The 24,700-nt window shown below is 44.8% G+C and overlaps 1 protein-coding gene across 2 annotated transcripts in view; it reads left to right on the forward strand.

The window, feature by feature from the left end:
• Nucleotides 1-17,534, forward strand: part of STK32B (serine/threonine kinase 32B) — a 64,140-nt gene extending 46,606 nt beyond the window's left edge. For both annotated transcript variants that reach the window (XM_056855618.1, XM_056855619.1), the window contains 6 exons: nt 10,668-10,771; nt 11,040-11,156; nt 13,079-13,204; nt 14,868-14,999; nt 15,942-16,006; nt 17,399-17,534. In XM_056855618.1, the coding sequence (XP_056711596.1) occupies nt 10,668-10,771; nt 11,040-11,156; nt 13,079-13,204; nt 14,868-14,999; nt 15,942-16,006; nt 17,399-17,534 (680 nt within the window). The remainder of the gene's footprint in view (nt 1-10,667; nt 10,772-11,039; nt 11,157-13,078; nt 13,205-14,867; nt 15,000-15,941; nt 16,007-17,398) is intronic.
• The last annotated feature ends 7,166 nt before the right edge of the window (nt 17,535-24,700 follow it).

A 24,700-nucleotide genomic window follows, 5' to 3' on the forward strand; every position in this document is an offset into this window, starting at 1 on the left:
TTTAAAAAAAAGTAGTTTGTGGTGCCTCAAACACATTTATTATAGCATCGGTAATGGCTGAATTAAAATTTAACAGTACATGTAATTGTGTTAACCAGGACTAACAGGGGTTACAGCTGTTGTGAACTGTCACCGTGCTTTTCTTGCACTTTGTAACTTTACATAGAAACTGTACCTCTTACATTTCATGGCTTTTTAACTTCACTGTACATAATCCCCCTCCCCCAGTGACCATAGGTGCAGGTATATCTGCCAACTGAGAAGATCTACTGATGAAATGGTCCCTAGGCAGGAAGCTTAAAGTACAGTAAATCTGTTTGTCTTTAAGGCAGCACAAGAATCTCTTTTGGTTTTGCTACAACAGACTAGCATAGCTGTCCCTGAATGATTAATTGTCTTTGGAATTAATTACATGAATTTAATTATGTAATTAATTCTAAAGACAATCATTCAGGAGAGTTGGAGGCTGGGACATTCAGGGCTATGTCTCTTCCAGGGAAAACCCAGACGTGTCAGAGGGTAGCTCTAGGAATCACCAGAAACTGATTTCCAGAGTAATCTCCAGGAATTACACGACCCAAAGTTGGCAACCCTTTCTGGGGTTTCCTTGGCTTGGGTCCATTTCGCAAGCAGAGGTGCATTCCTTTAGCAGAAGGAGCCCAATCCTGTCGATTGTATTGGCTCACTCTGTGTAATCCTCCTTGAGTTCAAGTGAGAAAAGCGGGCTATAAATGACGTAAATAAAAAAATAAAATAAAAAACATGGAAAATACTCTCATTACCCAACTGACTCAAAATGTTATCCTCTCATATTGGGAGGACTGAGCACAGTGTCTGCTCCCATTGTACACAGCTGGAGAACCCAAATCAAGCATCTGAGAAAGGCTAGACAGGTAGCTGAAGAGAATTTCCATTAGTTGCATGTGACATTCTAGACTTTCATCCCTAGTATTCTGCTAGACTGATGTTCTGCTAATTTTAACTGTCTCTGTTCAATGTGGACTTTAACCCTTGTGTAGTAGATCTTTTAAATAATGGATTACCTGACCACAGCACCCAAGGTCACCCAGGAATTTTTATGGCAAGCAAGAGTTTAACCTTGAGTTTCTCCAGTCCTAGTTCAACACTAGCCACTACACCATGCTAATATTCCATGCAGGTACTTTGGCTTTTGACACAAAATGTAGTTTGATGGTAGATGTAGTTACTGACTATAGATTCGTGATGCAGATTTGGGGGGGGGGTAACCTTCAATTTTCTATATTTTCCAAGGATCTCTGTACCTTCCATGTTTGAAAAGAGCCAGGAACCAGCTGTCCATCAATCATACTATGAAATTGCTTCTCAAATGTCAGATTTTCCATTTAGTGGCTGCTTTCCTACTCTCCATTTATTAACACCTGTTAAATATGTCCTTTTATTTGCTTTTGGTCATGCCAAGTGAGGACATCTATCAAGGAGAATCTTACCAAGCTGGTAAAAGGAAGACGCTCTTAGACACCCACCAGGAAAATATAGAAGTATTGTCCTTATGTGTATAAAGTGGTCTTGAGTAAAACTTTTTGAATTAATTTAACATAGAAAATGCCATAAAATGCCAAGGAAACTGTGAGAAAACAAGTGAGAAATATGAAGGGGAAACTGGCAACAAGTGCATATTGGGTGAGCAATTCCCTTCCCTTCTCTTTCTGCTGGATCTACAGTATCAGTTTTTACTACTGACAAGGAGACCTTTCTTTCCTGGGCATGGCCAGTCTATGCATTTATTTTTATTTATTAAAATATTTATATCCTATCAGCATCCCCAGGAGCCCCAAACTACTTAGTAACTTGAACGTGGGTAAGAAGTCCGAAGGCCTACCCAAAGGTGCGTTTCCATGGGGCTGTTTCCCACATCAGCATAAAGATCACTGCCCAAAAGGGGAAAGTGGGGGCGGGGTTTAAGAGCCAGGACATCAAAGGGCAGTTCAGTGAAGACTGCTGAGCACAAGGGATTCTGGGAAAATGTAGGCTGGCATTCAGAGGTCACAGATGGTAGCTTGTTGATACCACCGTTGCACAAAGTTTGGTTAGCCTACCAAATGTGTCACTAGGGTTTCCAGGTCCCTCTTCACCACCAGTGGGAGGTTTTTGGGGTGGAGCCTGAGGAGGGCGGGGTTTGGGGAGGGGTGGGACTTCAATGCCATAGAGTCCAATTGCCACAGCAGCCATTTTCTCCAGGTGAACTGATCTCTATTGGCTGGAGATCAGTTGTATTAGCAGGAGATCTCCAGCTAGTATCTGGAGGTTGGCAGCCCTATGTGTCACAGTTAGTAGATTCCAATGAGCCTGCTGTTTGCCCCTTTTCCCACCCCTGGGCAGAATCTCTCCATGGTGTATCAAACTGCTTCAAGTCACTTCGCCTTCACAAAGCCTCTGTGCACATGCAGTCCTCTTAGTCCCATAGATGGGAGGGGAGCCCAGGGCACAGCTTATCAACAAGCTTCCCCCTTGTGCTAAAAATCACCATTCACTTCTCCAAATTCCCTTAACTGTACTCTTAATCAAAATAGATCTTTTACATTCGTCTGTACCGTAGGATTGCCAACCTCCCATTACTTGCTGGAGATCTCCTGCTATTACAACTGATCTCCAGCCGATAGAAATCAGTTCACCTGGAGAAAATGGCCGCTTTGGCAATTGAACTCTATAGCATTGAAGTCCCTCCCCAAACCCCGCCCTCCTCTGGCTCTGCCCCAAAAATCTCCTGCCGGTGGCGAACAGGGACCTAAAAACCCTACTGCCCCACCCCCACCCTATTTTCCTTTTGCATTTCACTTCCTCTTAAATTTCCCCTTTGGGGAGACTGGTGTCTCTGAAGCATATTTCTGCTTGTTGAGTCATCCCTTTGGTGGGAGCATGGAGAAAAGGCAGAGGGAATGTCCTTACGACGCACCATCAATAATTGGAAACTGCTGGAGCAGCAAAGTTTCCTGTTGGGCTGTGTTTCTATCTCTGCAAGCCCCAGGCAGAAAGAGGCAGTGCTACTAAACAAACTGGGATGTCTGCATTCAAATGTCGTGAAAGACCACAGTAGGTACAAACCACAGTGAACAAACCAGGTTCGTACAATGATTTTGAATCCCTGTGAGTGTCGCACCCACCAACAAACTAGCCTACATTCTGACATCACACTAAACTGGAGCTTCATCAAACCATTAAAGTGCAAAATGTGGTTTGTGATGATATCTAAATGCAGCAATGGTAGAGACCTAATGGAGCATTGTGATCATCTACAGAGTGATCACAATGATTTACTGTACCAGTCTCAGATTGCCACCCATTCTCATCTCTAAACTAATAATTTGATTGTTAGAATATGTTTGTACATTTCAAAGGAAAACATTTACTTTTTGCCAGAAGCTCATGGCCAGTGTCCCAAAATTCTTCCTTCTTGCCACAAGACAAACAGAGCAGAACCCCCGGCACAAGGGAAGTAGTAAGGAACTAGCGGCGTTCCAGGGGGCATCAATGCCAAGGCCTTGACTTTTGGCTGATGCTCACAATATGCTTCTATTTGTAACCTCAGCTGGGCATCCCAAAACAGTCTGAGGCCAGCTGTCTTGTGCAAGGCCTGTCAACCGAAGGCCAAGAGCAAATCTTTATTTGATTGGTAACCTGGACAGGCAGCAGAAGAAGACGTAGAAAACTGAGTTGGTGCCAAAAATGTCATCTCCTGCTGAAACGACGCAGCAAATTTCAGAAGATTTCTTGCAGGACCAGCTGGCTTTGGACATCTATAAGCTAATGATACCTTCATTTGAAAACGTACATAGCTCGGGGGGGGGGAAATCAGAAATAGGCTCTACTGCAATATTTTACAGCTGTGCACAGTTGCACCTCACCACTGGTAAAAGAAGTTTGATACAGTCATATATACAGTCACATCGGGACTGTTTTTTAAGTGCTTTAGCACTACATATGTGTGCATGACAGCTTTTTGGTTTATCTTTTGGAAATGCAAATGAAATGAGCACCTAGCAGAGCTCTCAGCACATACATAGACCAGATCGTTCAAGGAAGAGAGCCAAGACAAACACGACAGTTGCAGTCACAGTACAGTCAGTCAGTTTTTATTGCATCCCCAAATAAAACCATAGCAACAATTCCATCCAAATAAAAACAAGAAATGTCCACAATTTTTCATCAAAGAAATGAAAATACATGATAACCATATAAAATTTCTCAAAATAAAACCATGATAATACACCTTACAAACCAATGGGTGATGACCCAGAGTAGCAATTCATGTGCAGGCTGACGGTGCTTACATCAGTGTGCCGTTGTCTTTACAAAAGTGGCAACAAACTTTTCCATTTGGAAAGAAATGAATTTGTCCCTGTCTGCCAGTAGTGATACTAGTTATCCTGATCTGACCTCCCTGGGAAACGAGATATAATGGTACTTGGAAATCTTTTGCACTCAGCCTCAAATCTCAGGCACTGGAATGTGACATGGGACAAATCCTCAGTGGACTTATTGTCACAAGAGCACACCCTTTCGCTGTAGGGAATCCCATGGAAGCAGCCTTCTAAAACTACAAGGGGTAGAATACCTAGGCATGCCTTACTGAAAGGTGTTCTTTGCTCGTAATTCATTGTATCAATAAAGTACACTGGAAGAGTCAGGGGAGAAAGAAATTACTGCCTGTAAGGGAGTGTTGTTCTCAGGATGCCAGCTAATCCAACATTGGTTTGAGCATTCTGGTCTAAGAGTCTTTGTTTTACTAACAGTTTGGCTGTATGAAAGGTTCCTTGAGTATTCCACTGAGAATTAGTGGCTTTAGCACTACATGTGGCTTTAGCACTACACTAATCTCAATACAAAACCATATGATGAATTAGGCAAAGTCAGAAAAACTTACCTATTTTTTATTCAGTTGAGATTTATATTCTTCTATAAGATCTTCTTTTATTACTCCATTGATTTCACACTTTCCTGTATGTTCTCATGACTACCATTTAATCTATCTGCTGTCTGGTAAAGATAAGGCTGTTTGTCTGTAGTTTATTATTTAACGGCCGCTTTGAAGATAACGCCAAAAGTTACAATCAGGTTACGCCTAAATGCTTATTTGCCTACAGGCACTCTTTCTGCACTGGAGCTGGAATGAGCCTGCATCTCTCCATAGGTCAAAGTTAAAAGGCCTGGAAATGTAAAAAAGATGATTTTCAGCCAATAGTTAATGGCTGCTTTATAAACCAAGGTTGTTATAAGCCAAGATAATTCTACCCTTCTAATTTTAGCCCTGTTTGCTTGGCTGTACAGTGAAAAGATGTATAAACAAGTATTTACATAAAAACTACAAAACGGAGAACAGAAAGAGGCTCTGGAGTGGCACTTCCTCTGTGTTGCCCATTCTGGGCCCAGGTTGCAGTTATATAAAGATACATGAACAAAATGAATGGACATTGAAGATACAAGCAAATGGCATACAATAAGAGCAAATTTAAAAGCAATGAAATAGACTGTATGCCTCAAAGTTGCAGCAGTTTACATTAAAAGAAGCATTTTGTTAAGACTTCCAAATGAAGCATTCGCTTCTCAGGCCGGCACTTGGGAGTGTGGGAATATCATTGAGGATGCCGGTGTGCAATCGTAATAAGACTATGATTTGACACACTGAGTAGCAGCAAGAGAGCCACAGGAGAAGCTGGGCTGCAAATTGTAATCTAAAAGAGGGGCTCTGAGCCTTCTGTCCACAACTGCCCACCAACCAACCATGCAATCAAATGCTCCCCAAGCCACAAGTGAAAAATTAGGTCATAGAACAGCACTCCAGACAAGGCAGCTATTTATATTTGTGATCTAGGTGAACAAGTGAAACCAGTTCTCAAAAAAAAAAACCACCCTTTTTTGCGCTGTTTTGATTGGCACTTTTTGGAGGCTGTTTTTGGGTGGTGCCTTGGTTGCTGCTACCATGCCCCCATGGTTATTTTCTTTCTGGGAGCTCATACAAACTTTGTCACATGGATGGTGGAGGAGTAAGAGGAGTTTGCCCCAAGCAAGGGTGGGGGGAGTAGGTTTGCCAGGTCCCTCTGCCACCGGCGGGAGGTTTTGAGGGCAGAGCCTGAGGAGGAGGGCGGGGTTTGGGGAGGGGAGGGACTTGAATGCCATAGAGTCCAATTGCCAAAGGGGCCATTTCTCCAGGGGAACTGATCTCTATCAGCTGGAGATCAGTTGTAATAGCAGATCTCCAGCTAGTACCGGGAGCTTCGCAACTCTAGGGGGAAGGCAGTCCTGTTTGATTCTTCTTTGCTGTGTGTCACTTTTTGAAGTGTCTGTGAAAGAAAGCTAGAATAATCTGCTCCTGCAGCCTGATGGATCTGGCTGTTTTCAGATAGCATTGGGGATTTACCTGTTGATATGGTTACCGCTCCTGTTAATGCCCTGGTTGATCTCTGGAATGAGGAAATGACCCAGGCAATTGAAACAACTGCTCCCAGGCGCCCTCTCTCAGGTCTCAGAGCCTGGGAAGCCCCTTGCTTTACTGAGTGGATGCAGATGGGAAAAAATGGGGATGAAAAGTCTCCACTGTGGTAACCTGTGATTCAGGTCCAAGGATTACTTTGGGATACAGCTTCCCCCAGTTTCTTAATCTGCAATTGTGTTAGGGGCACCCTACTTAATGCCAGTTATCACACAAAAAAAACAGGCTTTGGGAATAGGGTTGCCAGGCCCCCACTGGGGGTGAGGGATGCCCTGCTTTGGGCCCCTTTTTCCCCCCCACGCCACACCCCCGCGCTGTTCAGCTAGACAGCGGGGGACTTACCAGCTGCAAATCGAGGCCTAGGCCTTGGCCCCCATCAGTGCAATGACATCACTTCCAGAAGTGATATCATCACGTTGCCAACAACGTTGGAGACGTTCTGATATTCGGGCAAAAACTCTATGGTAGAACCTGCTTTTACCTTAGAGTTTTGCCCAAATACCAGAAGTGATGTCATCATGCCAATGTAGCCAAGGCCTAAGCCTTGATTTGCGGCTGGTAAGACCCTCCACCTCCCTCCCCTGCCAGTTGCCAGGGGGTACCTGGCAACCCTACTTTGGATCAGGAAACAGCATAGGTCCCTTTGAAGTGCAGAGTCCTCTTAATGGGGGGGGCATGTGAAAGCCATTATGGTATAGTGGTTAAGAGCAGCAGACTGGGTTCGATTCCCCACTCCTCCATATGAAGCCTCCTGGGTGACCTTGGGCCAATCATAGTTCTCTCCTAACTCTCTCAGCCCAGGCAGAGCGAACGTTTCTTGCCTTGAAAACCTTATGTGATCGCCATAAGTCAGCTGTGACTTGACAGCACTTTCCATCATCATATGATATGTAGTGGTTCAAAGCTTATTATGGGGTGCAGAGCTTTTGAATTCTCCTCAATATTTGTGGTGGGGTTTGTGAATAAGGAACTAGGAAATGCAAAGAAAGAACTGGGAACCAAGTTCAGCCAAGGTTTTCCACGTTCATTATGTCCTGTTTGAGGAATCCTCAACTTCTTTGAGCCTTTGGAATTGTAAGATATACCTAATTTACTCCAGAGTTATGTTCCAACCATAAATAAAAATTAACTTTTTGTTTGTTTAACCCTGTGGGCTGGTTGTTTATGGTCTCAGGGAAAGAAACAGACACACACAAGCTAAGAGCTCAGCTTATATTTAAATATATATATTAGGATTTGAATAAATGGTGGCAGCGTGTGAATGAAGCAGTGTTTGGGCACCTCGGCCGCAATAGTTCTGTGCTGTGTCTAAATGAGGGGTGATGCCCTTTGGCATTTGTTTTTCCATAAGCCTCAGCCAGACAGCAAAGAGTTTCAAGGGTAGCTCTGTCTGGCAGCATGGCAGAGTGGTTTACCTCTGGGAGGGGATGGAGTACCTGGTTGTGAGGCCGTTCTGCAATGACAAGCAGGCTTTGTACCATGTAGTCTGACTCTTGGGAAAGGGCAGCCTTCTCCTTGACTGTCTGAAGACCTGTGCTGCTGATCTAAACAACCTGTAAATAAATAAATAAAATTTATTTACATACAACTGCTTTGCCAGTGATCTCTATGTTCTTCTTAATCACCACAAAACTTACTTCAAAACCTAAAGCCTTTGCACTTGTTACCCTAAAATTAACTGAGGGGAAGATTTACAGTTCTAAACTCACCTGGTTACCCAAAATCATAAGGGGCAGTGTCAGTCTCCTCGATTTAAAGAAAGGGCCTGTCACAGTCATGTAGTAAAGTTTCATAGCCAAAGGGGAATTTGAACCTGGGTCTCCTGAATTCTAGATTATCACTCTACACATGAACACATGAAGCTGCCTTATACTGAATCAGACCCTCCGTCTATCGAGGTCAGTCTTGTCTGCTGTCTGCTCAAACTGGCAGCGGCTCTCCAGGGTCTCAGGCGGAGGTATTTCACATCACCTGCTGCCTGGCCTTTTTTAAGTGGAGATGCTGGAGATTGAACCAGGAACCTTCTGCATGCCAAGCAGATGCTCTACCACTGAGCCACAGTCCCTCCCTCTAACTACTGCACCAAAGCATTACAGCTGCTTGACTTTGAACAGATTGAACCTAGGGCTGTCAATTCGGTTCGTTCTGAACCAAAAAACAGCCGAATTTCCCCTGATTCGGTGGTTTTCAGTTCGGATGGAATTGAATTTTTAAAAAGGCGGGAAAACAAGGAGCCAAATTCGGTGAGTTCGGGGTGCGCCAAATAAATTCGGCAAATTCGCGGGCTCAGAATCAGCAGCATAACCATCAGTTAGTAAGCAACATTCTCCTGCGGCCAATGGTGGCCAAGCTGGGTCTTCTCCTGGTCAATCAGAGCAGGGATTCTCACTTTTGAAATGGCCAGGAGAAGAGACTAAAAACTTCCGTCCCTCCCCTCCCATCCTGACTGTATTCATTGCCTTCCAATTTGGTGGCGGTGCTGCTGAGAGATCCGATTCCTGACTGGGCCAAGCTGCTAGTGCTTACCGGAATAGGATTGGATTTACTTCTCCTCCGTGCTCCTGCTGGAAGACATCCACACAGTTTGATTTTGGGGTTTCTTTTCTATACCTTTTCTCCTGTGTGTGTGTGGGGGGGGAAAGCAGAGTCTGTGTGGGAGGGGGGAGCAGTTTCTGTGGGTGGGGAGGAAGCCAAAGGGGGCTTTTGCCCGTTCTGCCGAGGGGGGTGTGCTCGCTCACCTCTGCGGGAGCGTGTGTTCTGCTTTTAAAGTTTCAAAGTTTAAAGTTGAGTCTGTGCAGTGGCTAGCAAGTCTCTCTCCGCTCGGCACCCAGGCCGTGCCTCCTCCTCCTTGGTTTTTTTTCCTGTTTGGGGTTGAGCCGAGCCGTGCTGGTTTGAGGGGGGGGGATTTGCCTGTTCTGCAGAGGGTGTGTGCCCGCTCGCCTCTGCGGGAGTGTGTACTGTGGTCTGCTTTTGTTTTTTGCCTCTAGCCTGGGGTTGAGTGCGACTGTGCGACTTGCATGAGTCTCTCCCCAGCACCACTCAGCACCCGCGCCTCCTCCTCCTTGGTTTTTTCCCCGTTTGGGGCCGAGCCGTACTGGTTTGAGAGGGGGAGTTTCGCCCGTTCTGCCTGGGTGTGTGTGCCCACTCTCGTCTCTCTCTCCCTGATTTGGGGGGAGTTTCAGATGTGTGTCCTCAGGTTTTCCCTCATTCATAAGATCGGTTAGGTCTATTTTGATGCTCGCTCAAAACTGGTTTTCAAATTGTGACTTAAACAATGCATTTGCCCAGTCCCGAGACTCCCAACTCCCGAGTCCGATGCAAAAGGGGAAATTCCACCCCACCTGCTCCTTATGCATAGCTAGTGCGCCTCTGTCCCTTTCCATGGTTTACAAACTCCCAGTGTCACATCACATATTGCTTTGCATGGTTTTGCAAACTCCAAGTCCAAACGGTCTATTTATTTCTATTCATTCCAATGGGCGAAGGGGGGACCCCTTCCGGGCCCCATAACTCGGGACCCCCTACCCCAATCGTCACCAAACTTGCGGGTTCTTGCAAGAAGGGTCCCCTCAAGGTACACTGAAAATTTGGGACCTCTACCTCCAAAAAGCCCCCCCGGAGCCGCAGAAAGCCGCAAATGTGTTTGTAATGGCTTTATTGCAATGGGCAGATTGGGGGGATCCCTTCCGGGCCCCATATCTCAGGGGGCCCTGTCACAATCTTAACAAAACTTGGGGGTTCTTGTAAGAAGGGTCCCCTCAAGCTACGCTGAAAGTTTGGAACCTCCAAACATGCCCCCCCCGGAGCCGCGGAAAGGCGTGAATGTGTTTTTAATGGCTTTATTCGGCCGAATTTTTTCCCAAACTACGAACTTAGTGCCGAATTCCATGGATCCGAATTGGGGGAGTTCGGACTTTGGCATTTCCCAAATCAAAATGGGCCAAATTTTGCCAAATCCGAATTTTAACAAAAAAAAAAATTCTAACAGCCCTAACCTTTTATATTTAACTGGGACTGACAGCATGTCTAATTTATATGGGACAAGATAGTGTAACAACATAAGTTATGGTAGGGATGAAGGGGAACCCTGCACACCAGCCTGACCTTGGGGGAGGAAGGGAGGAAGAGATGACAACCCAAGAAATAATCACCAATAGCTGATCATTCCAACATATTACTTTACTTTTTTTCTTTTCAGCTCCAGAAATATTTCAGACATTTATGGATGGAGGTCCAGGATATTCATACCCTGTAGACTGGTGGTCTTTAGGAATCACAACGTATGAATTACTTCGGGGCTGGGTAAAAATATAGCCTCCTTTTTAATCAAGCAATAACTTCCATGTTTGTAGTCCATGCATCATGATTCAGCTGAAACCATATTTATGATTCCGTGTTTATTGCTGGAATATTAACACTTAAACAACTACAGTATCTTTATCTGCACACCTTGGCAGGTAAAGTGCAATTTGGTCCTAAAAGACCATGTTTTTAACAGTGAACTTATGTCAAATGCAGCTCTTTTCTAACATTTTGCTTTGTTTGGTTCCTCTCTTATATTTTGCCATAGAGGCCGTACGAAATCCGCTCGGTCACACCAATTGAAGAGATCCTCAGCATGTTCAAAATAGAGCAAGTTCATTACTCCTCAGCTTGGTGCAAGGGCATGGTGGCCCTGCTCAAGAAGGTAAGGAGGAAAAGCTGCCCTCGTGTGATAGAGGGAGGAGGGTCCAGCCTGGAGGACAGAACTGATGCCGACTCCTCCCCCAGATGAGATGGGTGTTAGGGGAGCTGGCTGTGTGCAAACAGAAGGAGGGGTGCACCTTAGAATAAAAACCACAGAAGGCTGGTTGCAGTAAGAAAGGAAAAGATATTCTTAATTGTTAAGGAAATCCACACTGACATCGGGAAGGCAAGATGGGTATTCTAGCTAGCTAGCCAACTAGCAAATGACGAGAGATTCAGAGAACACGTGTTGCCTTCTTGGAGGTTGGAGAGAGCAGTAAAAGAGAAAGAGGGAACTGGAAGGAAGGAAGTCCCTTAAAATAGTGATCTAGGTAACAAAGAGAGACAGCAGCAGGACAGACAAGGGAAAGCGGACAGAAGGATTGGACTTGCCAGTCTTGCTCCCTCTGCTGCCTCCTTGGTGGTCCTGGTGCACTAAGTGCAAAAAGGCAACGCACAGTTCTTCATTCCCAACAGTCTGGGCAGCCTGAGTCCTGGTTGGTTTTCTCTGTCCGATAAAAGCTATTCCAGTAGATATTGAAAATAAAGCTGCCCTTAGAGCCCACCCGCAGAGACAAGTCAGGTTAGCTTAATGAATGGTGGTGAGAATGAGTCTTTTCATGGATTCTTAGGAGTAGCATTGCTAAAGCCCGTCAGATTTCAGAAGCTAAGCAGGGTCAACCCCAGCAAGTATTTGGATGGGAGACCTCCAAGGAATACCAGGATCATGACATGGAGGCAGGCAATGGCAAATCACCTCTGAATGTCTCTTGCCTTGAAAACCCCACCAGGGGTTGCCATACGTCAGATGTGACTTGATGGCACCAAAAAAAAACTGTCCAAATAACATGGCTACATTTTATTTGGGCCATTGTATGTAATACTCCTGGCTGGCAAATTGTGCCTGCAAGCCTGACCTCTTGTGGACAGCCATGAGAGTGGCAGATACCCCACTGGCCTCCTTTGGAGCTGGACCCCCGGGACCAGTTCACCACCCAAGCAACTACTTGGGACACCAGATCAGCAGAGGGTATTGAGGCTACTGGGGGTAGTCAGTTAATATAGCAGAGTTTGCCCAGTCATAGAAATGTGATTTTGCGTACAGTAAATAAAACTCCCAAGAAGTGTATTGCAAAAGTAAAACTTACATTTATTCAGGTAAATTCCATTCACATTCAGGTTGCAGTCAAAAGGAGCCAAAAAGCCTAATCGGAAGAATACTAATCCCTATCACAAATGGCCAGCTAATTCTGGCAACACATATGGGGAGGTTTGAGGACACGGTTTCCACAGCAGAGACCCGTAGAAACAGGTGACTCCATGAAGAGCCATGAGACAAGTGGTATAGAACAAAGGGCACAGGACGAGAGGAGAGGTCAGGGAGCAGCTCCCAAGTTAAGAGCAAAGAGAAGTGTCCCATTCAAGGACGTAACACATGCACACACTTAGAGCAATGTAGTGCACACACACACCCATGTCCAGGTGTGCTTACTCCAACAGATGTGAGAGGGGGTAATGGGTGTGGTTGGCACCTGTTGCCAAACAGATCCTCCCATGCCATGGACCCTGTTGTGGCAGCACCAGATGAGACACAAGCTCTCTCTCCAAGCCCAGGTGAGATGCAGAGGCGCTTGGGACTGCAGAATGGCTTGACTGATCCCGTGGACCCCCAGAAGGGCCTCAGATCAGCATCCAAGTGATGATGATCTCAGCCTCTTTTCTTCTACATTAACTTTCAATGCTTGGTCTTCTAAGAAGCATCAGATGGTTCTCAAGGCTTAGCCTAGTTTTTTTTTTTTTTTTTTTTTTAAACCTTAGCATGATATCACTTGCAGACTGTTAACTCACCCACCTCCAGCTGAATGCCACCATTTTTAATTGCAGCTCCTCACAAAGGACCCAGAGTGCCGGACTTCCAGCCTATCTGATATTCAGAGTTCCCCCTATTTAGCGGACATGAACTGGGATGCTGTTCTTGAGAAATCCCTCGTGCCGGGTTTCGTTCCGAATGTGAGTCAGTATTCCAGTCCATCGATATGACGGCACCACTTCCTTTTCCATCTGTTAGGCTGGAGACAAGATGGTGGGTGAGGGAGTGTATGTTTTAGAGCTTGGCTAACAACACAAGCACCTTCTGTCTATGTGTGAAGGAGAGTGTAGCTGGATAGGAAGGGGCAAATCTGAGGGCCGGGGAGAGACGTCGTTCAAATAAACACAGTCATCAGCATCTACCCTTAGCAAAGGAAGCCGGGGAGAGAGCTTGTGTGAAAGGGCAAAAGGCCTACTGCCACCTTCCTTCTCAGAAGCTAGGCGCGGCCATGACATAACCAAAGCAGAGGACTCCTCCCTCACCATTTCTCACTTGGATTCAAGGAGGATTACACAGAGTGAGTCAATTCAATCGACAGGATGGGACGGTTAATAGACTTAGTACAGTGCAACTCTATTGCCAGCGTAGAAAAGCTCTCCTGAATAATTCATTTTTGCATAGTTTGCGGAAAGCCAGGAGAGTGGGAATCTTCCTCACCTCCTCAGGTAGGCCATTCCATAAGGTGGGGGCCACAACAGTGAGGGCAAGTATAAGGGCAGTTGTTGTTTTTGCCCATTTTCTGGGTGGCACCTGCAGAAGGTAGGGTTGCCAGCTCCAGGTTGGGAAATACCTGGAGATATTTGGGGCGGAGCCTGAGGAGGGCAGGGTTTGGAGAGGGGAGGGACTTCAATGCCATAGAGTCCAATTGCCAAAGCAGCCATTTTCTGCAGGGGAATTGATCTCTGTCACCTGGAGGTTGGCAACCCTAGCAGAAGGCCCTCCTCAGGCTCTGCCCCAAAAACCTCCCGCTGGTGGCAAAGAGGGACCTGGCAACCCTAACTGGTGGGCAGAAAGTCTGACCCGGGATTTAAGGTGTCGCCCGTTCTGAATGGAGTCCACCCCCCTTGAAGGAAAAGGTCTGTAGTGTGGATGTGCTCTTGGAGCCAGGCCTACTGTGGAACAAGCAGGCGGCATCAATGGCCAGGAGCGCCTTTCACCCGGTTCAAGTAGTTAGCCAGCTGCAGCCTTTTCTGGGCAGAAAAGATCTGGCCGCTGTGGTGCATGCCTCAATTACATCTAGACTCGGTTACTGCAGTGTGCTCTATGTGGGGCTGCCCTTGAGAAATGTTCAGAAACTGTAATTGGTAAAGAAAGCTGCAGCCAGAATGTTGACTGGAGTGGGTCATGGGAATCATATCTTGGCCCATCCACACTGGCTCCCAATTTGTGTCAGGGCACAATTCAAAATGCTGGTTTTGAGCTTCAAAGCCCTATAATTTGGGGCCAACATACCTGAAAGACCACCAACTCCCTTATAAGCCCAGGAAAATTACCCTTTAAGGGCTGCCCCAAATTTCTAGCTTCTTGGTAAAGGGGACTGGAAACAGTTTATTCCTGTCTTCACATTTTGTAGTTTTGCTGTTGTTGATCAATTCTTAGATGTGCTGTAATTCAAAAGAAGGGTGGTTCCATCAAGATATGGAGTATCCCTGTTCCTTTTATATGATAGTTTTTGCATGACCACAATGATCAGCAGAAATGCAAACATGTGAAGTACTACTCTGTTCTGGTCCTGGTTTCTTCTTTGTACAACAAAATGTAAAAAGATCTGTTGAAAAATCCCTCTCTGTTTGCCTGCAACAGAAAGGAAGGCTGAATTGTGACCCAACATTTGAACTAGAAGAAATGATTCTAGAATCAAAACCGCTTCATAAGAAGAAGAAACGACTAGCTAAGAACAAAGCCAGAGATGAATCCAAAGAGAGCTGTCCGTTGGTAAGATGGGTAGGAGCAGCTTGTTCCTTTGCTCAAAAAAAGAAGGTAGAAAGATTTAGACCAGTGTTTCTCCACCTGTGGGTCAGGACCCAAAAGTGGTTCATGGGCCAGCCCTCCCTCATGGCTACCCCTGCCCTTTCCATGGCACTCTTTTGCATTTTGGAAACCAACATCTAACTCCGGAAATAGTATCTTCCATGTCATACATTAGTTGGTATTTTTTCCTTTACTGCATATACATGATGACCAAATAAAACATGTCCTGATGGTTACTAGAGTGAGTTTCTTAGAATCTTAGGGGGGATTAGAGGCGGTGTGTGTGTGTGTCAAAGGCCAGAATGTAACATCTGCGCGCAAAGGCTGTGTATGTCAGAATGCCACTTGCTTGGGGGTTCATAGTTGGGGTAGCTGGGCCCCTTGTGCCATGTTTGTTGGTTTCTCAAAAATATCTGGTTGGCCACTGTAGAAAATGGAATGCTGAACCAGATGGCCCTGCCAAGGCCATAGTTTGCCTTGGGCACCCCCCCCCAAAAAAAATTTTTTAATTGTGCCATCCCTGGAGTGGCCACCATATCAAGTAAATTTGGATTCCTTTGTCACCATGCTGAAAAGGTTGGGAACCACTGATTTAACATTGTTGAAATCGACATAGTTCATTTTATATTTATTTCCACAAATGCTTCCATTTAAATGTGTAAATGCTTCCAATCGTGATGTGACCTCAGGATTTACAATGCTTGCATTTCAAATTATAAAAATTTCTGCCAATCTATTGAAAATAAGCAACTTCACTTTTTAAACTTTTTAAAAGTTCTGCTGTTTTTAGGAAAGTCAGACATTCAGATTCTCTGTTACCAAGCTTTGACTGTAGCCAGTTGTACTGCTGTAGCTTTCTGCGTAGTTGTCTCATTTAAAAACAATTTCATCATCCTCTTTTTAAAGAACGTACACCTACAGCAGTGCTTGGAAACTGTGAGGAAGGAATTCTTCATATTCAACAGAGAAAAGTAAGTATATCACTGAAATGATTTTTAAAGCTACCTCACACTTTCTTCTCATTTGTTTAAAATACTTATGACACCCCCACCGCAGGACCACTGATTGAACAAACTTTCCATTTTCATTCTGTATTGTATTACATCAATAATAATATGATGTCACCAGATACTCAGAATTGTTATAGGATAGCAATAAACTTTTTCAGATCCTCCTCCTCATTAGTTGTCTTGCAGAACAGCAAGCTGACCCCAGTTTGTTGGGTCAAATTATGACAACCCTACATATGAGCAGGGTTGAAATTAACTCAAAAGAGTTTCCAGCTAAACATTAGGAAGACCTTCCTGACAGCCAGAGTGGTTCTTCAGTGGAAGAGGCTTCCTCGGGAGGTGGTGGGCTTGCCTTCCCTGCAGGTTTTTAAGCAGAGGCTAGATGGCCATCTGACAGCAATGCTGATTCTGTGAACTTGGGCAGATCATGAGAGGGAGGGCAGGAAGGGTTGCATCAGTGCTTGGCTTTTGTGGCCCCTTCTTACATGCCCAGGGAAATGCCGATTGCCACTTTGGGGTCAGGAAGGAATTTTCCTCCAGGCCAAATTGACCAGCGATCCTGGAGGTTTTTTTGCCTTCCTCTGGACAAAGTTTTGAATTTCCTGCATTGTTCTGGGATTGGACTAGATAAATTAATTAATTAATTCACTCATTTGATTTTTATCCCACCCTTTCCTGACAAAAGTCAGATTCAGGGCAGCTAAAAACAAGGAAAATAGAATACAATCAGAATAAAATACAGTCTTCAAGCATATACATATTAAAACTTTAAAAATCCTTAGATGACCCTTAAGGTCCATTCCAGCTCTTTGTTTCTATGAGTATAGTAAGAGCCTAGGTTTGCAAACTGCATGGAGAAAAAAAGTCTTGCCCCTTTAATGGAGACTTCATGGGATGTTATTGATCAGATGATGTTATTTACCTCCACACAGTAAAGAGCTTCAACTGCCCATTTCTACACATTAAGCCTCTATTAAAGGGGCAGAACATTTTTCTCCAGGCCTTTTGACAACCCCATGCAATTTCTCAAGGGAGTGTGAGAGCTGCCAACAGATTTACAATCGGGCTGGTACTTCATGGCAGTGCCAGTTGCATGAACTAGCACCGCACATAGAGGACATCCACTATGTTCACTCGAGCGGCTGTTGCGGCAACTCAATCACGCCAATGGAGGCAGCTGTAGAAATATCCCTGACCCCACCACCTCCACACGGAAACGCCAGCTTCTCCAGGCATTTCTCACCTGCCTCTCTGAGGCAGGATCTCGTCTGTGTTTTCTTTGGGGGGGCGGTGTAGCGGAACAATATATCTTCAGCCTCAGGACTACTTCTGTGTGCATTTTGTTTTCCTTAGACTCAGAAAGGAAGAACAAAGTGGGAAGATGGGTGGCAGAGATACCAGAGCAGCGTTTCCAACTCACAGCAAACTTCAGGATGGACGCAACAACAACCTACTGGGACATGGCTGCCCACGGGGTTGCTGCAGCTAGTCGCCACCGATGCCCGCAAACAATTGAATCCCCCAAAGGGCTGGTGAAAGTAGCCCCTTTGTACAGGTGCCAAGATTCTCTCCAGCCCTCCTCCTCTCAGCAAAACTGAGTAAAATATGAAGACTGCACATCTTTCAAAAAGCACAAGGATCGAGATCTTGATTTCTACATGAAGCACTGTCCTACTAGTGCCCATGCCAGAACAGTGAAAACATGTGGATGTTTTACAGCGCTTTCTGGAACAAAACTTGAATGAGGCCCATCTGCAGTTGTCACCCAACACTTTGCTTCATCCAACACCAGTGGAAATATTCTGAATACATTGATTATAAGGAGCAAACCCATTTTGGAATCTGGAGCATTATGTTGCTGCTCAACCTTGACAAGGCATTTGTGTCAAGTTCAGAAGGGTCGGTCTGTCATGTAAATATCTTGCTTTGTGCCAAAATCCCATGAAGTGTGTCAAAGCATAACTGTGGCCACATTTCACATACTGCACAAGGACACCAAAGCTTCCAGGGCTGCCAGATCATTCATAGCCTGGTTGCCATTAGAAGAAGCAAGTGGGGGCCCACAAAACTTGTTGGGGAGCCCACCAAGGCTTCCCCCCTCCAGATCTCAGTTGGTGAACCCAGTCGAGCAAGCCACCATCCCAATCTCCCAACCTCGCCAGCCGGGCAAGCCACACACACACATTCCCCGATCTCCCCTGAATCCTGGAAACTCAGTCCCAACTCACCAACATTCATAATGTGGCCCTAAGTCTCAAATCTCTGTGTTGCTGCATCTGCCTGGTTATTGCTTACTGGGTGCCCAATACAGCCAAAGTTGAGCACTTTTAAATATCATAGATTTCACTGCAAACAATTTAAGCACATGCTTAGCTCTCCCATTGCAATCAGTAGAATTTCAAGTGGATCGTGCCCTTAGTCTTTTGTGTTGTTCTTTATTTTCCTGTTATTTTTCCCCATTAATAAGGACTTCAGTAATTTTTTTTACAGTGGGAATAAGATGATTGTCTGAAACAATCAGCTAGCTGTGTTGTACTTTAACTGGTTTCCACGTTACGCCGCTATTGTGGTAGGCATCTTTCTCCTTTCCACTCCTACATGGATGAACATTGCCCTAAATAGGACTAATCGGACAAATGGTCCTGATCCACTGAGTAGGACTGTCGATTCGGTTCGACCCGAACTGAAAAACAGCCGAATTTCCCGATTCGGCAGTTTTTAGTTCGGGACAAACCGAACTCAAAAATGGCGGAAAACCGGGGGAGCCGAATTCAGCGAGTTCGGGAGTTCACGAATAAATTCGGCAAATTCGGGGCATCAGTAAGCAGCATAACCGTCAGTAAGCAGCATTCTCCTCCCCCGGCCAATTGGTGGCCAAGCTGGGTGGTCTTCTGGCCAATCAGTCAGGATTGAGTACTGGAGGAATCAGCTGCTGCGCGGCTGGGCCAGGGAGAGAGAGAGAGAAATCCTCGTGGGGGGGTGCTTGTGCACATTTGCTCCTTTCCATGGCTGCAGGGGGCGCATTTTTGGGGGTAGAGACCCCAAACTTTCGGAGGAGCTTCAGACGAGCCTTCTTAAGAGACCCCCCAAGTTTTGTAAACATTGGGTCAGGGGCCCCCAAGTTATGGGCTCCCCCCTTTTCCCTCCCCCCCTTTTCCATTTCTGTGGCTGCAGGGGGTGCTTTTTTGGGGGTGCAGCCCCCAAACTTTCAGCATAGCTTCAGACGAGCCTTCTTAAGAGACCCGCCAAGTTTTGTAAAGATGGGTTCAGTGGGGGCAGAAATATGGGCTCCTCCCCTTTTCTCTTTCTGTGGCTGCAGGGGGTGTATTTTTGGGGGTGTAGCCCCCAAACATTCAGCATAGCTTCAGACAAGCCTTCTTAAGAGACCCTCCAGGTTTTGTAAACATTGGGTCAGGGGGTCCCGAGATATGGGCTTTCCCGCTTTCCCTATTGGGATGAATGGATCACCCGATCATGTATGCATCTCCAGAGCGGCAAATCCAAGGCAAACCTCCCATGCTTAAATAGAATCATATTGGATTACCCAGTCCTCCCAGCCCCTCCAGATAGAACAGAAGACAGCCACAGTAAGTCCCCTTTGGTGGCTTTAATCTATAATTTTTCTCCTGTGTGTGTGGGGGGGGAGGGAGCAGTTTCTGTGGGTGGGGGGGAAGCCAAAGGGGGCTTTCGCCCGTTCTGCCTGGGGTGTGTGTGCCCCCTCGAGTCTCTCTCCCTGGTTTGAGGGGGGGCTTCAGTTGTGAGGTTTTCCCTCATTCATACGACAGTTAGGTATATTTTGATGCTTGCTCAAAACTGGTTTTCAAATGGTGACTTAAAGAATGCATTTGCCTGGTCCCGAGTCCCATGCAAAAGGGGAAATTCCACCCCTCCTGCTCATTATGCATAGCTAGCTGCCTCTGTCCCTTTCCATGGTTTGCAAACTCCCAGGTGTCAGGTGTTGCTTTGCATGTTTGCAAAGGTGTTGCTTTGCAGTTGTGTTGCTTTGCAGTGTTGCTTTGCAGTTGTGTTGCTTTGCAAACTTCTTAGCACCTGCCCCGCCCTTGCTCTCATCAGCTGTTTGTCGGGGCTGGGAGCTTTGTGCGTGGGTGGCAAGCTCTGCTCAGAGATGCACATTAAGGGTGGGGGGACCCCTTTCGGGGCCCATATCTCAGCCCCCCCGACCCAATCTTTAAAAAACTTGGGGGGTCTTGCAAGAAGGGTCCTTTGAAGCTCCGCTGAAAGTTTGGGACCTCTACCCCCAAAAATGCCCCCCCCCTGGAGCCGCAGAAAGGCACGGTTGTGTTTTTAATGGTTTTATTCGGCCGAATTTTTTTCCCGAACTTTGAATTCGCGCCAAATTGCACGGACCCGAAGTGGGGGAGTTCAGACTTCGGCACGTACCGAACCCACAAGGGCCAAATTCGGCCGAATCCGAACTGTACCGATTTTTTTTTTCCAACAGCCCTACCACTGAGCTCTGTTGTACAAGCTCTTGCTTGGACATACTGGAATGGACCATCTTTTCCTGAGCCTCAGTGCTGTGCCCCACATAGCCAGCTGCCTTTTGGACACGAGAGTTTTTCATCAGTAGCTGGCTGAGGGCTCATTTTTCAGAGACATGTCAAAGCAGCCCCCCCCCCCTGCCCTGGCCCCAGCACATGGCTCTCTCTCTGGCTTGCTCTTTTCTGAATCAGAATCAGTTCTTTTAAGAACTGTGCACACTGACATTACATTACAGATCTAGCAAATTATGTCCAGTTCCCATGAGGAAGTACCACGAAGGAAACAAAACAAAGCCCCCAAACAAAGCATAGCCCCTTGCTTTAAATTCCTTACATGACTGTGATTCTTTTGATGTGGCAATGGCTGAAATGCCCTCAAAGGAGGAGCTTCCACTGTATGAAATAAAATTTCTTCTTCATCCCATCTTCTAATGACCTTCTGCTTCTTTGTTGTTGTTATTGTTTGTTTTCAGGTTCAATAGAACATTTACTATTTGTTCTGTTCCTTTCTTCCTGTTGATAGAATTTAAATTCACACCTAGAATGGGCCAAATCTAGAAAATGTGAGCAATGTCAGAGAGTTACAGCCTTGCTTGAAGATTTTTTTAAAAACAAATCCCTGGTGGAGCAGATGCCTGCTGCAGGAAACACACCCTGGGGCTGCTGAGATTCCTCTACTCCACCCAAAGCACTCTCAGTCCGTTGGCTCACCCACCATTTACCAACCAAACATTGTACTCAGTCTAGTCACATGACCACCTCTCTGTAGTACAACCTTCTCATACACAAACACACCCTAACAACTGCTCTGAAAAGAAATTCATACACACATATGAGCAAATAACATTATTTTAATGTCAGTAATGCTTATACCATTCACTGGAAAGTGTTAGATGAGTTCTGGGAGGACCTGTGTTCAAATTCCTTCTCAGCTGCAAAGCAACTGGAGGAGGAAATACATGTTATTGGATATTGCACTGTAGTGATTGACCTCCTGGATTTTTTTCTCTGGACAGGTATCTAAAGATGTATGGATCCAGCCAGAGGGACCTCAGGACAGTTGCAAAGCCCCAACCTGGCCTACTTCATAGTATGGTTGTGAGAAAAAAGCCAGTATTTTATTGGCTTGTCCCTTGTCCAGCAAGGATTAGGTGTGACAGGATGGCCCAATGTAGAATGGAAAAGGATGGGTTATTCTAATGTAAACTCCAGGGGCCCACGATCCGAGATGCCCTAGTAAAGTTCTAGGGTTTCTGACATGCTGACACTCTAGGAGCCAGGAGATTCCTAGAGGTGTAATCCTGCAGATAGGAGGGATTCCTGCAGCTGGAAAAGATGTCAAGGCGTCAAGTGACAACATTCTCCCCTCCCTTTCCCCTGCTGCTCATTTTTTTAAAATTATTTTTAAATTATTTTTCCAAAATTATTAATCACATAGTTTAACAATGACATAAACAATAGAAAATAAAAACAAATCGGTAACATTGTTAAAAAAATTATATATAATAAAGAATTGTTGACTTCCCCTACACCTCCCTTCATCCTGTGATGAATTAGTAAGAAATGAAATGAGAAATGACATGTTTAATGCGGTCCCAGACCAACAATAAAAACTTTTACATAATAAAACAGTAGCTATATACATCAATACATCAATAAATATATAATCAAACATTTGTAGGGGAACTATTAAAAACATAAGCATAACTAGAACACAGTTAAAACTCATTCGTTGGGTTCAACCCATGCTTGTTTAGCCTTCATGATTCGCCATCCAAATTTGGCCATTTTAAAAGTTAGCTCAGAGTCTTTAACTGAGAGCAAGTTAGAAAGTCGAGTCGCTCTAGTGCTCCCTGAGTGGTCAGCTATTACAAGGGAAATGTCTTCTCTTATTTTATTATAAATTTTACAGTCATAAATGGCATGTTCAAGGGTCTCTATGCTCCCATCAGAACAAGGGCATAGACGTTCACCATAGGGGATCTTCTTGTATCTACCTTCCATTATAGCTGAGGGGAGAGCATTGCAGCGTAACAAGGTGAAGGCCCTCCTATAATCAGGATGTGATGAATAAGTAATCTCTTTTGCACAAAATTCTAATCCTAATACTATTGTTAATATTTATTGATCTCTTTGACATTTATATTTTTCAAGGGAAAAAAAGATTAATAGTTAATAATATCATATAAAGGGGGGGAAAGGAAAAAGAAATAAGAATAAAAGAAAAAAGAAAAGAAATAGTAAATCTCACTAATAATAAATGGATTAGTATAATAAAAAGCATTTGATTATTTCCATTAAAAATTAATTATTTTGTAAGTCCTCCATTTCTCCCTAACACTCATTTAATACATATTGTTTTTCTAGTAAACTGATATCATATATAGTTCTATTTCCATTATAATCAATCCTTTTAACCAGTTCCTTTTCAATCTTAGCCAGAAGAGACACTAGACTCTTTTAAATTAGCTCCTTTATCCGGAATTTCCAGCATTTCTTTCTTTCCCACAGTAGCAGTAATCGTCGAAGAGCATCCTTGGAAATTGGTGTGAGGGTTCCCAACCTCCCTGTGCAAACTCCATAAAATCACTTGCTCAGACGGTCATGCAGAAACAAGAAACTTTATTGGAAGCTTCAGAGAAGTACAGGCCTTACACTGGTAAAGTTGCAAGTGAATCCAGATTCACAAAGACAGAATTATAACCCCTACAGGGAAGCAGATGTCAAACGTGTATTATGGGAATCTACGAGATAATTGTGCATGGTACAAAACATCAAAGAACTCAGAGCTTGTTAGTACTATCTACCCACCAAGGCCACAGTGGTGGAAGGGAGTCAGTGAGAGCAAGGGAGGGACGTGGGAAGAGAGGAGAGACATTCCAACCTGGGGCCCGTCAGACGCTGTGTCTGAACCAAGGAAAGTCAAGAGACCTGGACTGCTTTTACGAGTCCAGGGGGGGGGGGAAGCATACAAGGCAAAGGCCTACCAAAGGCCAGGCATACAGACCCTCACAATTGGTGGTAAAGTCTCTTTTGCAGATAGATAATTGCCATAGTAAATCCATGTTGCAATATCTTCCATCCCAAATTCAAAGAAAAAGATCCTGACAGCCCCAGTTTTTCTACTCATTAAGTCCTCCAAACAGGTGTTCAAAAGTTCTTCAAGCAGATTAAGGGGACAGAAGTCAAAATCAGTCACGTTCAAATCCATTGTTTTCAAATAAGCTATTGCAGATTGTTTATTGTAATCCCTCGTTTCCTTTGCAGGGTTCTTCTGTTCTTCATCTCTCTTGTCAGCTAGTATCTCCTCTGATCTCATTGTGATAATTTGGGTTTTTGTCTTTAAGTTCATCTGAGATAATGTCCAGTTTTTGATTAATAAATTGAAATGAAGTGCTCATCAAAGCAGAGAGTTGTTCCATCTTTGTAATCAGATGTTCCATGGTTACTACTTCTGAACATTTCTATTGAAACTCAGTTAATAAGATCCAGTGTAGTAAATAACAAGGAGGTGCTGCAGGAATCAGAGTCATAAACCTTCCGTCTTCTTTGTGGTCAGGAACTTGGGAAATATTTGCCAGTTACACACTGATACCACACTTCTGATTCCAAGTTCTCTGACTCTCTCGCGATTATAGATTGTTTCCAGGAAGGACGTGGCAGGAAGGCTTGTTTAGTTAGAAAGACTACTCTTGGGGGGGGGGGTTCCACTCCTCCCTCCCCTTTATACGTAGTAATTCCTGATTGGCAACTGAAGCGTCTTTCAAAAATCTTAGTTGTTATGTCTTCCCACTGATCAAATTGATAAGATCACTGCCGGGTTATCATATCTTTTCTTGTTTTTAAAAAGTCATTTAAACATTGAGTGGGGAGATACGGATTCAACTGATGTATTTAGCAGTCTCCTGGAACTTCCCAATCCAGGTAAAACAAAGGAGTTCTTTTAAACTTACTCAGATTTTAGGAGAGTAGATATTCTTGCTTCTGTATAGTTGCTAGATGGTAATAGACAGGGGAGAGCGAAGCCTAAATTCCAAAGAGACATCTGTGGTGAATTATTACGCCTCAAGCAGGCGGGACTGCTACTGAATCTCCGAGGTCGTAAAACTCAGAGAGTTCAGGAGTCAAACCGCTCTTCATCGGCTGCAGGAGA

This window comes from Euleptes europaea, chromosome 9, assembly GCF_029931775.1.
Source record: "Euleptes europaea isolate rEulEur1 chromosome 9, rEulEur1.hap1, whole genome shotgun sequence".
Taxonomy (NCBI): Eukaryota; Metazoa; Chordata; class Lepidosauria; order Squamata; family Sphaerodactylidae; genus Euleptes; species Euleptes europaea.